At 34.8% G+C, this 14,657-nt stretch overlaps 1 protein-coding gene across 1 annotated transcript; it reads left to right on the top strand.

The window, feature by feature from the left end:
* The first annotated feature begins 1,300 nt into the window (after positions 1–1,300).
* LOC116012687 (protein EXPORTIN 1A) lies at positions 1,301–13,113 on the top strand. Its single transcript, XM_031252326.1, has 32 exons — positions 1,301–1,647; positions 3,139–3,255; positions 4,187–4,279; positions 4,388–4,459; positions 4,562–4,669; positions 4,746–4,828; positions 5,262–5,400; positions 5,511–5,579; positions 5,667–5,744; positions 5,955–6,017; positions 6,107–6,151; positions 6,650–6,757; positions 6,843–6,941; positions 7,369–7,572; positions 7,848–7,907; positions 8,096–8,206; positions 8,399–8,496; positions 8,613–8,721; positions 8,980–9,045; positions 9,146–9,244; positions 9,352–9,432; positions 9,613–9,702; positions 10,197–10,282; positions 10,505–10,585; positions 10,658–10,840; positions 11,110–11,176; positions 11,401–11,511; positions 11,603–11,710; positions 11,784–11,921; positions 12,001–12,138; positions 12,237–12,341; positions 12,553–13,113. The coding sequence occupies exons 1-32, from the start codon at positions 1,549–1,551 to the stop codon at positions 12,673–12,675; spliced, it is 3,231 nt and encodes a 1,076-aa protein (XP_031108186.1). The 5' UTR covers positions 1,301–1,548; the 3' UTR covers positions 12,676–13,113.
* The last annotated feature ends 1,544 nt before the right edge of the window (positions 13,114–14,657 follow it).

Genomic DNA, 14,657 nt, shown 5'->3' with positions numbered 1-14,657 from the left:
AAATTATAAGACAGATTTTTGATGTAAGAGATGCTGAGTTGATTCAGAAAATTCCTTTGGGCAATCAGCAGGTGGATGACAAACTAATATTGTCCCCAGAAGAAAATGGATGTTTTTCTGTCAAGAGCTGTTATAAGGTTTTGAGTGGTGTTTTGAGAGTGGAGGATAGGCTGAAATGGACCATTATTTGGACTCTCAAAATTCCTCCTAAAATTAAAATCTTTATGTGGCAATTGTGCACTAACTGTTTGCCTACCAGGGATCTTCTTAGAACCAAGAGAATTGACTGTGAGTTGAACTGCCCTCTGTGTAATCAAGATTATGAAACTGCATGGCATCTTTTTGTAAACTGCACTTATGCCAAGCAATGTTGGAGTCTCCTTGGATGTATACCACATTTGGCCCATACTACTTCTTTCCAGGACTGGTTCACACACCTCTCCAACTCTTTGTCCAAAGATCAGCTATGCAAAGTGATTATGTTATGCTGGGAAATTTGGAGGCAACGAAATGATAATGTCTGGAACAATAGAAGGGTCCAAACTGCCGAAACCATTATGTACAAGGCCAACAGGTATTTGCAAGACTGGTACGAGGCAATTACAACAGCCACATCAGATCAGAAGGAAACAAATGAAGCGCAGTTAAAATGGTCGAAGCCCCCGGAAGGTTTCCTCAAGCTGATTCTACCAACGGCAAGATGGGTTTTGGCTGCGTGGTCAGGGATGAGCATGGCAAGTTCGTGGCAGCAAGAGGAATCCAGTGGAATGGTGTGTTCTCACCCAGAGAAGCCAAAGCTACTGCTATAAGGGAGGCATTAAGCTGGATTAAAAGTTTAAGCCTTGATAAAGTCTACATAGAGACGGATTCTCTACAGGTTGTTAACAGTCTCAATTCGTTTCTAGGAGAATCATCATTTCATGTAATTCTAAATGACATTAAAAACGTGCTGTGCGACTTTTCGCATGTGTTTTTATCCTTTGTAAAGCGATCAGCGAACGGTGTTGCTCATGCTATAGCTAGGCAAGCCGTTTCTAGTACTGGTTGCTCCGAGTGGCTTTCTGCTTCGCCACCTTTTCTTTGTAATGCTTTGTTTTCGGACTTGAATTAATGTTATGTTTTATTCTCAAAAAAAAAAAAACTAGTTTTTAAACTGAAGTACGCGGAGTAGTATATTACTATGAATGACAGGGAAGCGGGCCCCACTCCCCCCGCTTCACACTCTGTCTATTCTAAAGATTCAAGAGGGGGAGCGGGACACGCAGCACACCACTACTGTTATCATATTTTTTTTCCTCACTATAAAAACACAGGAGGGAAGGGCTTAAACCAATTTCAAAGTCTTCTCTCTCACTCTCGAACTCTCCCTCCTGCTGCTGCTTCAATTCGAAGCTGTCTTCTTGTCCTTTTCAAATATACATACATACACATATATATATAACTGCTTCCCTGTATTTGTCCTCTTCTCGGAGGTGTAGCCGTGCCGGTTGCCCCTTCGAACTAGGGTTTCTTCCCCCTCCTGCGATTTCTAGGGTTTATCACTCTCCCATGGCGGCGGAGAAGCTTAGGGATTTGAGTCAGCCGATTGATGTCGCATTGCTTGACGCCACTGTCAATGCTTTCTATGGCACTGGATCTAAGGAGGAGGTGATTTCCGTTCTCTTCCGTTGTATAATTAATTATATTCTCCGCGTTTCGTTTCTTCAGAGGTTTTGTTTCGTTTTATTATTATTTTTTTGGGGGTTTGCTCTGTTGCTTTTGTTTTCTGAATTGCTACTTGTCCGTCCAACCTTTGACTACTTGGTGGTGTTTTTGTTGGATTAGTGGAACCTTTATTTATTTATTATTTTTTTTTTCTGTTGGTGCCGCTTGGTATAAGTTGCCATCGTTTGCCTTGAACGAAAGTTTAGCAATTTCCTTGGTAGACTCCGTGCTTGCATTCGTCATGGATATCTCCTTTATGTATGACAATAGCTATGCTTGTATTATAGTTGGTACTGTTGGTTGCAACTCATGATATACATTCTGAGTTCAACATATAAAGGGTGTACTTTGTGCAATGTTGTAAATCCCACTTGAACCTAGAAATGTATAGGGGAAAAAATTACTTGAAAAAATGGTGCAGAGGAACAAAAAAGGGATTTTTTTATTACTTCAACTAGAACTTATTGATGGGAGAGAGACATATGTGGATTATCACAATTACTGGCATATTCAGGATTCTAAGAGAGACCGGGTCTGATTTTTTGACCCGATTCATGTATGTAATGGAATAGAGTACCATATGTTTCTTGGGGGTGCATACACAAATGGAATTTGTTACAGAAGAAATTTAACTAAATTGCAGTCTTGAATGGGCCAAGGGAGAGCAGTGATTGATGAGGCATTAACTACTTATAGAGATCATGAAATTCCCTTTGTTTATCTGAAATGGATACACTCTTGTTACAGACAGAAAGAATCAATGAAACAAAAAGTTATTATAGTAATGTTTTATTCACTTTAAATAAATATTTTAATAGACCTTTGTGATAAACAATAAATTTCAAATACAGAATCTGATGTGTTGTATTTGCTGACCCCATTGCCTCATTCTTTCTTGACAAAATATAATACCCTAATTACGTTTTTACTGTTAATATTTTTAGTCTAACTAAAAATTGGGCAGAGTAAATGGGCAAGAAAGATGTACATAATCTTACCTCTGATGTTGGAGAGGTTGTTTCCAGCGCATGAATCTGTTGTATTAGTAATTTAGTATGGGTGTATAAGTGAGCATTAGCCTTTAGCAATGCCCAATCGTCATTTTATGGTATCCAGTATCCTATTACTGAAATATTTGTATATCACAGATTGACAGTTGAATCACTGTTGACCGGACTAGTAGTTTAGTCAGTTATTTCATTGCTAAGTGGTTCAAGTTTCAAAATATTAACTGTGGATAAATGATTTTCCATCTAAATACGGTGAGATTGCTTGAATTTGAATACTTTGGTGCATATTTTTTTACTGGGTTTTCCGCCAAATTTATGTGCTTTGAATGGATTCCCTTTAGTTGGCCCTTAATGCATGTACTTTGTTTATTTCAAAGTTCTCAAACCAACTTGTCTTTGCTTTTTTCCTTGTGTGATTTTACAGAGGGCTGCTGCAGATCATATTTTGCGCGATTTGCAAAATAACCCAGACATGTGGCTTCAAGTGGTTCACATCCTATCCAACACACAAAACTTGAATTCCAAATTTTTTGCTTTACAGGTCAGTTTCAAAAGATTTAGAAGCACCATGCATGCAGTTTAGGTAGTCTTAACATTGGTGCTTTGTTGTGTCTTTGCATTTTATAACTGGACTGGTGAAAGTTTGTATGTGTAGTTCACTGTAGCACGCAACTATAACAGTGTAATTGAAGCGTCAAAATAGTGTAGCAACAATGTTAAACAGTTTTTGGTGAGACTCATGTTTGTTTGAGGTGCATTATACAATTTGAATTAACTTTTTTGGTGAACTTCATGCTTGTCTTAGAAATATGTATTTATTCTACAATTTTCAGTTAAACTTGCATCTTGAAAGTGCAAGTGCTTTTTTGGTAGAAGCCATGCTTGTCTCACATTGATAAAATTAACCACCATATTAAGATCATGAAGCATGATCAATTTACTATAACTTTTTAAAATTTTTTAAATTAATTAGATTTTTAAAAAATGGTAAAAGGTTTTGGGGAGGGGGGAGATAGCTAGCAAGTGGACATGGGAGCAGAAAAAAGGGAAATGAGTCCACCCCGTGGTGAGAGAGAAAGAGCTAGCAAGTGGACATGGAATGAGAAAAAGGGAAATGCGTTTACCCTTTGATGAGAGAAATAGGAATATGGGGACTCGGGTTACTTGAGAGAGGCTTAGCTTAATTATAAACTAGGCTAACAAAAAATAGAAAAAAAAAAGAGAGGCTCATCAAGCTCACAAGCCTCACCAACCAAATAGCATAGAGCTCAAGCTCAGTCAAGTCAAACCAAGCATTTAACTGGCTGACCTTGAGTAGCTAATGAACTGGATCAGCTCAACTACATCATTATTGTGTAGGCTTTTTTATTGCATTATCTGATAGATATGATTGTGAAAAGTGGCAGTTCATAAAATTATGAACTTACAGAAACTGATAGTTGGATTTGCATTTTGTTGAGCTGACATGATAGGTTCTAGAAGGTGTCATAAAGTATAGATGGAATGCTTTGCCAGTTGAGCAACGAGATGGGATGAAAAATTACATCTCTGAACTTATTGTGAAGGTAAGATCCTTTGCCATATATCACTTCTTTTCTCTTAAAAGTGTTAGATTTTTGTATATACTTTGAGTAGAAAAAAATTGTAATTTTGATTTCCTTGATTTTTGTCAGCTTTCAAGTGATGAAGCATCTCTTCGGCGAGAAAGATTATATCTGAACAAATTAAATGTTATATTGGTTCAGGTAACCTTTCCTTGCATTTCCTGTTTCGTTGGATGTACATCTTAAGTTGTAAGATTGTGAACAATGTGTTCTCGCATTAATATAATTTATTACTAAGGTTAGATTTTGAAGCACGAGTGGCCAACAAGATGGCGAAGCTTCATTCCTGATTTAGTTGCTGCGGCAAGGACAAGTGAAACTATTTGTGAGAATTGCATGGCTATATTGAAGGTTTGTTATGAACATCTTATATGGTTATGGAAACTTTAGAGAAGGGTTTATGACCTCACAAATGTTTTTGTCACAGCTTCTTAGTGAGGAGGTTTTTGATTTCTCAAGGGGTGAAATGACTCAGCTGAAGATCAAAGAGCTAAAACAGTCACTAAACAGGTAATTATTTATGGGTGTTATGTTGTCTTATTTCATTGGGTTTTGTTATGCCCTTATCTTTTCAGTATTGGTCCCATCTATTGCCTTGTCTAGTCAATTTACTATCTTGTGCTGTAGCTAGGAGATTAGAAGTATATGATCAAAGATTTAATGCGAAACCAATTAATAAGTTTGAGAGTCATTATGTTTTTGCTTTATTCTTCTAGTGTTGTTTTGAAAAGGAAATATCAGTATTCTCAAGAACTTTATGCCTTTAGTTACTGTGGCATTTAGGGACTTATTTTGTACCTTTTTTCTCTTTTTCTTGCAAGCTGTGTTTCTTTAATAGATTGTTTTGTTGTTGATCTTTTTATTATATTTGTGATTGTGAATATCTGCACACATTCCGCCACACATACAATTTACTTATAGAGTTTCTTTTTGCTGTTGACAGTGAGTTTCAACTCATTCATGAGCTATGTCTATATGTGCTCTCTGCATCTCAAAGAACTGAGCTTATCAGGGCTACTCTTGCTACATTACATGCTTTCCTCTCATGGATTCCTTTGGGTTATATTTTTGAATCTCCACTGGTATGTAGTTCTTTTTTATTATGCATTTATTTTCCTCTATTCCTGGATTTTTTGAAAAAAAATTATTGGGCACTGCATATTTTGAAACATCCTTTTCTTTTATATTACAGCTGGAAACACTACTTAAATTTTTTCCTGTCCATGCTTATCGTAACCTTACACTTCAGTGCCTGACAGAGGTATGTCTGTATGTTGGAATGTAACTACTTAGTAATCACTCGATGCTCTAGCTGGAGCTTTTAACATACATTCTACTGACGTGACAGGTTGCTGCACTCAGTTTTGGAGATTTTTACAATATGCAGTATGTGAAGATGTACACCATCTTCATGGCACAACTGCAGGTGAATAAAGATCTGTGTTCTTAATGCTGTAATTGAACCTGAATTAGTATAATTTTGTGTGCCATTGAACTGGGAAAACATTGAAGAGTTTGGGCATAGCATTACATGATATAAATTTTGCCTGAATTTTTCTTCTCCTATCCGAGAGTCTATTATCTTGTATGGCATATCTCATATGTGTCTTATTGTTATGTATCTTTGTTCATTTAGACCATTCTTCCATCCAATACAAACATCCCTGAGGCCTATGCACAAGGCACCAATGAAGATCAGGTATAGTTATGGATTTGCAAAATAATTAGGTACATAATTGATATAATTATATACTAACTGACGGCTTTCTGTTTACATCTGTTTTTCAGGCATTTATTCAGAATTTGGCATTATTTTTCACCTCGTTCTTTAAGGCAAGTTTATTTTGTGTATATGCTTTCATGCTAAATAACTGTATTTGATATAATATATCACCTCCATTCCTAAAAAAGGAAATAAAGAAATGTCAACTTGTGAGAGTTTCAAGGTTTCTAATGACCATATCTTACTGTTAATTCTTCTATTGTTACCTTTTTCTCTAATTTTATGACAGTCCTTGTTCATCTGGTTTGGGGTGGAATGTCCTTCCAGTTTTTCTTTGTTGTGCCAACTTTTTAATTCCTTTGTTAGTTAGGATTTAGGTGGCTCATGTTTTACTTGCTCAGTTAGTGTCAAGTCTCCACAAATTGGTGTATGGTTGCATGGCCTAGGATATTATAAATTATATGACTATTAATTCTTTGATTAGATGTTGATAGGAATCATAGGATAATAGAGAAATTGGTTTGTTCCTATGCTGATTTCTTTATTTGTTTTTTGTTCCTTTTTTTTTTTTTTTGTCCTTTTTGTTTTTGTTTTTGTTTTTTGTACAGTCCCATATTCGGGTGTTGGAGAATTCCCAGGAAAATATAAATGCACTACTGATGGGTCTTGAATATCTTATTAACATCTCATATGTGGATGACACTGAGGTTTTCAAGGTATGCCATCTGGATTTAGTTCTTTAGTACAAAGTAATGTATTTGTTTCTCTAGTTCTCTTATTGCGGGTGTATGATGTTACAAGGTCTGCTTGGATTATTGGAATTCTTTAGTTCTGGAGCTGTTTGAAGCACATCATAACGTAGACAACCCTGCAATGACTGCAGCTCTCATGGGGCTACAGGTAACCTAAATATGGCCTTGATTGCTAACAGGAATATAATAAAGTGTTGCTCTTTATATGCATGGATTATTGTGAGAAGTACTACTTTGTTATTATTATTATTATTATTATTATTTGTATTTTATTTTAACTTAAATTGGCCATGGCTAATTTTTTTTAATAATGAAATTTGTTACTGAATTCTTATTATTATTATTATTATTATTATTATATTTTTGGGGTGGGGAAAAGGGAGTTGGAGGGGTGGGGGCTGGTTGATTTACATCTGATGGGGTAGATGGGACTCAGATCCAGGTTGCTACCTGGAAAGAGGTGTAGCTTACCACTGAGCAATACTCTGAGTCCCTTAATGAAATCTTTTTTGGTTACTTTTTTCTTCTCTCTCTCAGGAAAGGTACTGATGACAAAGCTTTTATGTTGAGTGCAGATGCCATTGCTTCCTGGTATGGCTGATGGTTTGGGTGCACAGCAGATGCAAAGGCGTCAACTTTACGCTGGTCCAATGTCTAAGTTGAGGTTACTAATGATATGTCGCATGGCAAAGCCTGAAGAGGTTCTTATTGTGGAAGATGAAAATGGGAATATTGTCCGTGAAACAATGAAGGATAATGATGTTCTTGTGCAATATAAGGTCCTTAACCTGATTTTGAAAGCTGTTTGGATGAAAAATAATCTGCTTTTTTATTTATTTTTGCCTATAGAGAAATTTCTACTGTTTGCAATTTTCCATAACAATAAATATTGGCCTAGGCTCCTGATACAATCATTTATGGATTAATATTTATCAGGCTTTGCTTGTTGTCAATGGACCAATGTTATGCTTGTACATCTCTATATGAACCCCAAATGAACTGTGCTTTACCTCAAGGTTTGTATATTTTCTAAATACTTATGTAAAAATTGCAGATCATGAGGGAAACACTAATCTACCTGTCACATCTTGACCATGAAGATACAGAAAAACAGGTGCTATTGTGCTTCTCTTAATTAATTAATTTTTAATGGTGTGCCCAGGGAGTGAGGGTGGGGGATGCTGATTCCATACTATGTTTAACATTATTTTTCTTTGATTTATTGAGGGTTTGTTTTGGCATGATGCTCAGTAGGCTTTGTACAATTTCTAACAAACACTACTTATGTTTATATTACTGCAGATGCTTAGAAAACTTAGCAAGCAACTAGATGGTGAGGATTGGTCATGGAACAATCTTAATACATTATGCTGGGCAATTGGATCCATATCTGGGTCTATGATGGAGGAGCAAGTATGTTGTATCGTGTTTTTCCTTTTTGGGAGTGTTCACTGACTTGTTTGTTTAGCATACACTGTCCTTTATCCTTGTAGGTTACATCAAGATAAAACCCTAAAATTTTTGTTATACTATGGAAAAATATTTGTAATATGAAGATTCTTCTTGATTCATTTTTTCCCCTAATTTGCATTTCTCTATTTGCAGGAAAACAGATTTCTTGTGATGGTGATTCGTGACTTGTTGAATCTCTGTGAAATTACCAAGGGCAAGGACAACAAAGCAGTCATTGCAAGTAATATAATGTAAGTATAGACACGACAATCTGTCACTGTGTATAATTGATTAAAGATTTGACGGCTGTTTTGCTATAAATCTTTACTTCTTAATTCTTTGCCCACTTATATTGGTCAACCTGCAGGTATGTGGTTGGGCAATATCCACGTTTTTTAAGGGCCCATTGGAAGTTTTTGAAGACTGTTGTGAACAAGTTATTTGAGTTCATGCATGAAACTCATCCTGGCGTTCAGGTTGTGCTTGAATAATCACTTTTACCTTTTCCCCTGATTAGGATGTTATGCACTTATTCAGTTATTTATATTTTCATTCTCTGTTTCTCTCTGTATTGTTGGATACTTCAATTCTGAAAAGAATGTTTTGAAGCCTTATAATGTTTAGCTCTTTCTATGAAAGGTTGAGAGGGAGGGATCATTTCTACAATTTAAGTATAGTTGCTTCCTAAGTACTTTTATGTTATAATGGTTCTTTATTTGTGTTTGATTTTGTAGGACATGGCCTGTGACACATTTTTGAAGATTGTTCAGAAATGCAAACGTAAATTTGTTATTATCCAGGCAAGACTGATCTTTCCTTAATAATTGTTCTATTATTCAATTTAATGGGGTGGAGTTTAGGAAATTTAATTGGTTAAGCTAATCCTTTTGTGTTTTTCAGGTTGGAGAGAATGAGCCATTTGTATCAGAACTCTTAACAACTCTTCCAACAACTATTGCAGATCTAGAGCCACATCAGATCCATTCATTTTATGAATCTGTAAGAGAATCTAATATGAAAAAACTTAGACCTTCATGCCCAAGCTAGTTAAAAAAAAAAAAGGTAACGAATTTCTTCAAATTGTTGATTTCTGTTGCCTTGTTCAGGTTGGTAACATGATTCAAGCTGAATCTGACGCTCAGAAGAGGGATGAATACTTGCAGAGGTTGATGCAACTTCCTAATCAGGTATTTTATTCTGTTTATATTTTTCAGAAAATCAATGAAAATCTTAAACCTCTCATTTCCGTTATTCTTGTATGCCTATATTTGTGTACAATTCATATATATACACCAGTTTGCGTGCACCTCTATTCTTATTCTTAGATCTGTTAGATGTTTCTGTTCATGAACAATGTTTTTGTGCAGAAATGGGCTGAGATTATAGGGCAGGCACGCGTAAGTGTAGATTACTTGAAAGATCAAGATGTTATTAGAGTTGTGCTAAACATTTTACAGGTATTAACTTTTCATTTGTTTAAATCTTGCTGATATGTAACTGGATGTGTTTTTCTTCTGTTCTATTCTTGGGATTCATTGAATAGGATACTTAAATTTTGTTTTATTTTAATTTCTTCAAATATCATTGCATGCCATTGGATTCCAGTCCTAGGACTGCTCAGTCTGAGTCACAATTACGACTTTTTGTATTTTTCTCCTAGTTATATGAGCTGTGGTGCTTATCTGATTTTGTGTAATAAGAAAAAGTAATTTGATTTACATTAATTGCTTTCTAGTTATGGGTTACTGGCCCATGCACAAGTTGTGAGTAGTAAACTTTGAGTTTTGTTGTGGTGATTGTTCATGCTTGTCTTCAAAATTTTAATGTTACTATTGCCTGTTTAGAATCTTTAGTTTATAACCTTTGTTTTTTTTGGAGTAGCCGAGTAGGTATGATTGTATTCTTTATTTTGCTTCTTCTGAGTATTTATGTGCTTTCATCTTTATTGCAGACAAATACTAGTGTTGCCAGCTCACTTGGGACATACTTCTTATCACAGATTACTCTTATCTTTTTGGACATGCTTAATGTGTATAGGTATCAGCAAGTAGTTTTTTCCCAAACCTTCCCTTTTAAATTAGTATGAGCTCTTGATATTACTGCTAATTTGGTCATTTCTATTTAGGGCAATTAAACTCCCTGCTAATGGCCCACTTCTTTTCTCTTGATTATACCTATAGGTGTTTTTTTTTTTTTTTTTTTTTTTTCCAATGGCGAACTGTGGAATGTGGATTACTGAACTTTGAATGCTTGCTACAGAATGTACAGTGAGCTTATATCAACTAGCATTGCACAAGGAGGACCCTTTGCATCTCGAACCTCCGTTGTAAAACTCTTGCGGTATGTCCAAATTGGTTAGATCTTGTGTTGTCTTCTGGTTTGTGACGTGTACTTATATATTCTTGTTTACAGTTCGGTGAAGAGGGAAACTCTAAAGCTCATTGAGACATTTTTGGATAAGGCAGAGGATCAACCACATATAGGAAAGCAATTTGTGCCCCCAATGATGGACCCAGTTCTGGGTGACTACGCCCGGAATGTTCCTGATGCTAGAGAATCTGAAGTGCTCTCTCTTTTTGCAACTATTATAAACAAGTATGTTGTTCTTCATACCTCATCCTCTACCCACATCCCCCAAGTAAAATCAACAACAGCATTAATGCTTCATCTGATGTGAAACTAGAACAATACTTTTGGCCTTTCTCAAAAAGAGGAACTATTGGTATCTTTGTTTGATCTTTCTTTGAATGACGTGGGAGCTACTTTTCTTGATTTATACACTGTTTGCTTGTATGTTGGATTGGTTGGCAGTGGTGCATTACATTTGTACTAGATTTCTTGTGACTGACAGTTACCTTCTATAGGTATAAGAGCACAATGATAGATGATGTTCCACGCATATTTGAAGCTGTATTTCAGTGTACTTTGGAGGTAAGTGCAACGTTTTTATTAAATTACAAACGACAAGAATTCTTCATTTCTGGCTTCAAACAACTAGGGGGTGTTATCTTGCTTGAGTTTTTTACTGAATTTAAAACTTAGTATACACAATGGAAACTCTTCTTTTGCTGATACTTTGGTACTTTCTCCCAAATATAAGTGGTGAATATAGTGTTTTTATCTTTGTGCTTGATATGTCTGCTTATTCAAAACAGATGATTACGAAAAATTTTGAAGATTATCCTGAACATCGGCTCAAGTTCTTCTCCTTACTGCGTGCAATTGCTACTCATTGTTTCCCTGCTTTGATACGGCTGTCAAGTGAGGTTTGTTTCTCCATGAAAATCATTTTTTTTTTTCAGGTTTCAAAGCTTAGTGGTCTTGTGCTTGATTCTTGTTATTTCTTGTTTGAGCCAGCAACTCAAGCTGGTGATGGATTCCATCATTTGGGCATTCAGGCACACCGAAAGGAATATTGCAGAAACTGGGCTTAACCTCTTACTGGAGATGCTTAAAAACTTTCAGGTATATTTGGTTTAGTCTCTTTGTCAGTCATAAATCTTTGGTGTAGACTCACAGTTTGTGTTTTATCTGGCAGGCATCAGAGTTCTGTAACCAATTCTATAGGACATACTTTTTGACCATTGAGCAAGAAATCTTTGCTGTTCTGACAGATACATTTCACAAACCTGGCTTCAAATTGCATGTGTTGGTACTTCAGCATTTATTCTGTGTGGTATGGAACTGCCTTTGCATATTACTTTGGTAGTGTCTTGTTTCTCATGCTCATTATACTAATAATGGCTTCTTTTTAGGTCGAGTCTGGAATGTTGACTGAGCCACTATGGGATGCATCAACAGTTTCTTATTCCTATCCTAATAATGCAGTCTTTGTACGGGAGTACACCATTAAACTTCTTAGTACTTCCTTCCCCAACATGACTTCTTCTGAGGTATTGTGAAGCATAAGCTTACTGTTCTTGTATTTCACTATACATACATATATATATATATATATATATAAAAATCACTAACTGAATGTACTTGATAGGTTACCCAATTTGTTAGTGCACTGTTTGAATCAACAACTGACCTCTCAGTATTCAAGAATAACATACGAGACTTCCTTGTGCAATCAAAAGAGTTCTCAGCTCAGGTTTGCTCCTTCCTTTCCTCTACTTATTTATAACAAGAATGTCTTGAATCATAACACTTGCAGCTCGCCTTCTCTTTTAATTGTCTTTAGCTGCTATGGATTTATAACATCAAAACTGACCGACAGGCTCTACATGTATTACTGAAATGTTTGTGTTTGTCTTTTAATATTTTTTTTTTCATTTTGTTTTCCTTTTCTTCAACTTTTAAAGGATAACAAGGATCTGTATGCTGAGGAAGCTGCTGCACAGCGAGAAAGAGATCGACAACGGATGCTTTCCATTCCTGGGCTAATTGCTCCCAATGAGATACAGGATGAGATGGTGGACTCATAAAACCAAAACCACTGGCTGCCTAGGCTTATTTAATTTGGTTGTTAATATGCCTCCCTCTGGAGTCGTAACCGGAGGATGTTTAGTTTTGTCAAATTTATATCCAGTTTGCGGTATTTTCTCATTGTGTAGGGTGACTCAAGCACAATGCCTTTACCGTTAAAAGGGGAGGATTAGCTGATGTAGAGAATTTAGATTCTAATTGAGGAACACAGGATATGCCATTTTATGGTTTCCCCAGTTTTAGGCTTGGTATTGTAATTCATTGGAGAGTTGAAATTGGCACCTACTCATCCTAGGTAGTACGATTGAAATAGGTTTTGGTGTATACAAAATTGGGTAGTTGTGAAGATACCATTTTTGTTTATTGGTAGGGCAGTAAAATGTATTTTCTGAATTGGTGCATTAATTTTCTATGCTATACAGTGCCTTTTTATTACACTAGTATTGCACCCGTGCGATGTACGGCCTTTATTAGATAGTTAATTTAAACATCTTTAACTTTTCAAATTATTGAATATTTCTTTGTACACCACATTTTGAGTACAGACCCGTGAAATTGCCATATATAACTATCCAGGGTTAAAAATAGGTTTTTTAATAATAGCCAAACCTGTGACAAAGTTTGTCATTGGCTTTTGTTTATTGTCCTTGCACCCTTATATCAGTACTGAACTTGAAAAAGTACCTAACCAACCAAATTGATAAGAAACATTAACAATTTTGCTACAACGTATTATAACGATTAAATGAACAAAGGTGTGTTCATCAATTACCGTGTCACTGGTTACTCCTAGGTAATTTGCTCTCAAAAGAATCAAAATTCATACGGTTAATCACCGTGGATTGAGATATACTTGTTTGTAACTATTAATTGAGAACAGTATGATTAGTACCATAAAGATATAATTATCAATTTAATAAATTAGAAAACAGAAAACAAATGAAAAAATTACCATTAATCAAATTAGGAAGATCCTGTAATTGAACATTTGTTAAACAGTTTTGTGGTAGAGTTATTTGAATGACCAACATTTGTTGTTCTTAGTTGAGAATTTGATCCTATCCGGATTTTAAAGAAAAAAAAAATAATGAATATGAAAGATTAATTATTTAAAATGCATAAAGCACAAAAAGAACATTTTATAAATAATAATAATTTATCATTCAATTAATCAACAACATAATGAATAAAATGAGTTACCATTAGTCAAATTAGCAAAAGGTCTCCGCAGTTGTATTAATTCTCAATTTTTGTTTTTTGAAGAATGATTCACAAATTCTTGTTGATTGATGAGAAAATGTTGTTAGAGGTCCATAAAGGGATACTACGAACAATATAAACAAATTAATTTACAGTAAAGTAAATAATTGTACCGTGAAATATTTAATTATCATTAGTGTAGTTTGTATTTTGGGTAGCCACTAAAGTACCAAATTCACCAATTTTATTATTATTGATATACGATTACAAATTATTGAATATTTCTTTGTACACCACATTTTGAGTACAGTTTAAAAACCTCTATTTTCACCACAAATTATAATTTTTAGCCTATCAGTATTACTAACTCGCGAAATTGACACATACAGCTTTTGTTGATTGTCATTGAATATAACAACATCACAGAAAATTGTTTCTTTTGAAACTTAGAAGGAAGTCTTGGATATGAAAAAATCAATGCCAAACGTGGGATCAATACATTTGTCCGTGGATATTGTCCACGAATGACTTTAGCTTCAATGGCATGTTGTCCCTACATGATTACAACTTCTGTAGAAAATGATTACAAATATTTATATTATATATATATATATATATATATATATATATATATATAAATTTATTTAATATACTATATAATTAAAATAAATTTATTTATATATTATATGAAAAGTAAAAATTAGTCATACCATGCATAATAAATGTTAATAATACTAAATAATAAATTTATTAATAATAATATACTTATCTAATTATATAA

The sequence above is a fragment of the Ipomoea triloba genome, chromosome 3 (assembly GCF_003576645.1).
Source record: "Ipomoea triloba cultivar NCNSP0323 chromosome 3, ASM357664v1".
NCBI lineage: Eukaryota > Viridiplantae > Streptophyta > Magnoliopsida > Solanales > Convolvulaceae > Ipomoea > Ipomoea triloba.
The sequence above is the reverse complement of the archived record's forward strand: the minus strand, read 5'-3'. Positions and strand labels throughout refer to the sequence as shown.

What these genes read in the sequence shown, in the direction of transcription:
- LOC116012687 (XM_031252326.1), top strand. Translation starts at nt 1,549, where the DNA reads ATGGCGGCGGAGAAGCTTAGGGATTTGAGTCAGCCGATTGATGTCGCA. An exon ending in TTTTCACCTCGTTCTTTAAG is followed by an intron (nt 6,152 to 6,649) that starts GCAAGTTTATTT and finishes TTTTTTGTACAG; the next exon opens with TCCCATATTCGGGTGTTGGA. An exon ending in GACATGCTTAATGTGTATAG is followed by an intron (nt 10,283 to 10,504) that starts GTATCAGCAAGT and finishes TGCTTGCTACAG; the next exon opens with AATGTACAGTGAGCTTATAT.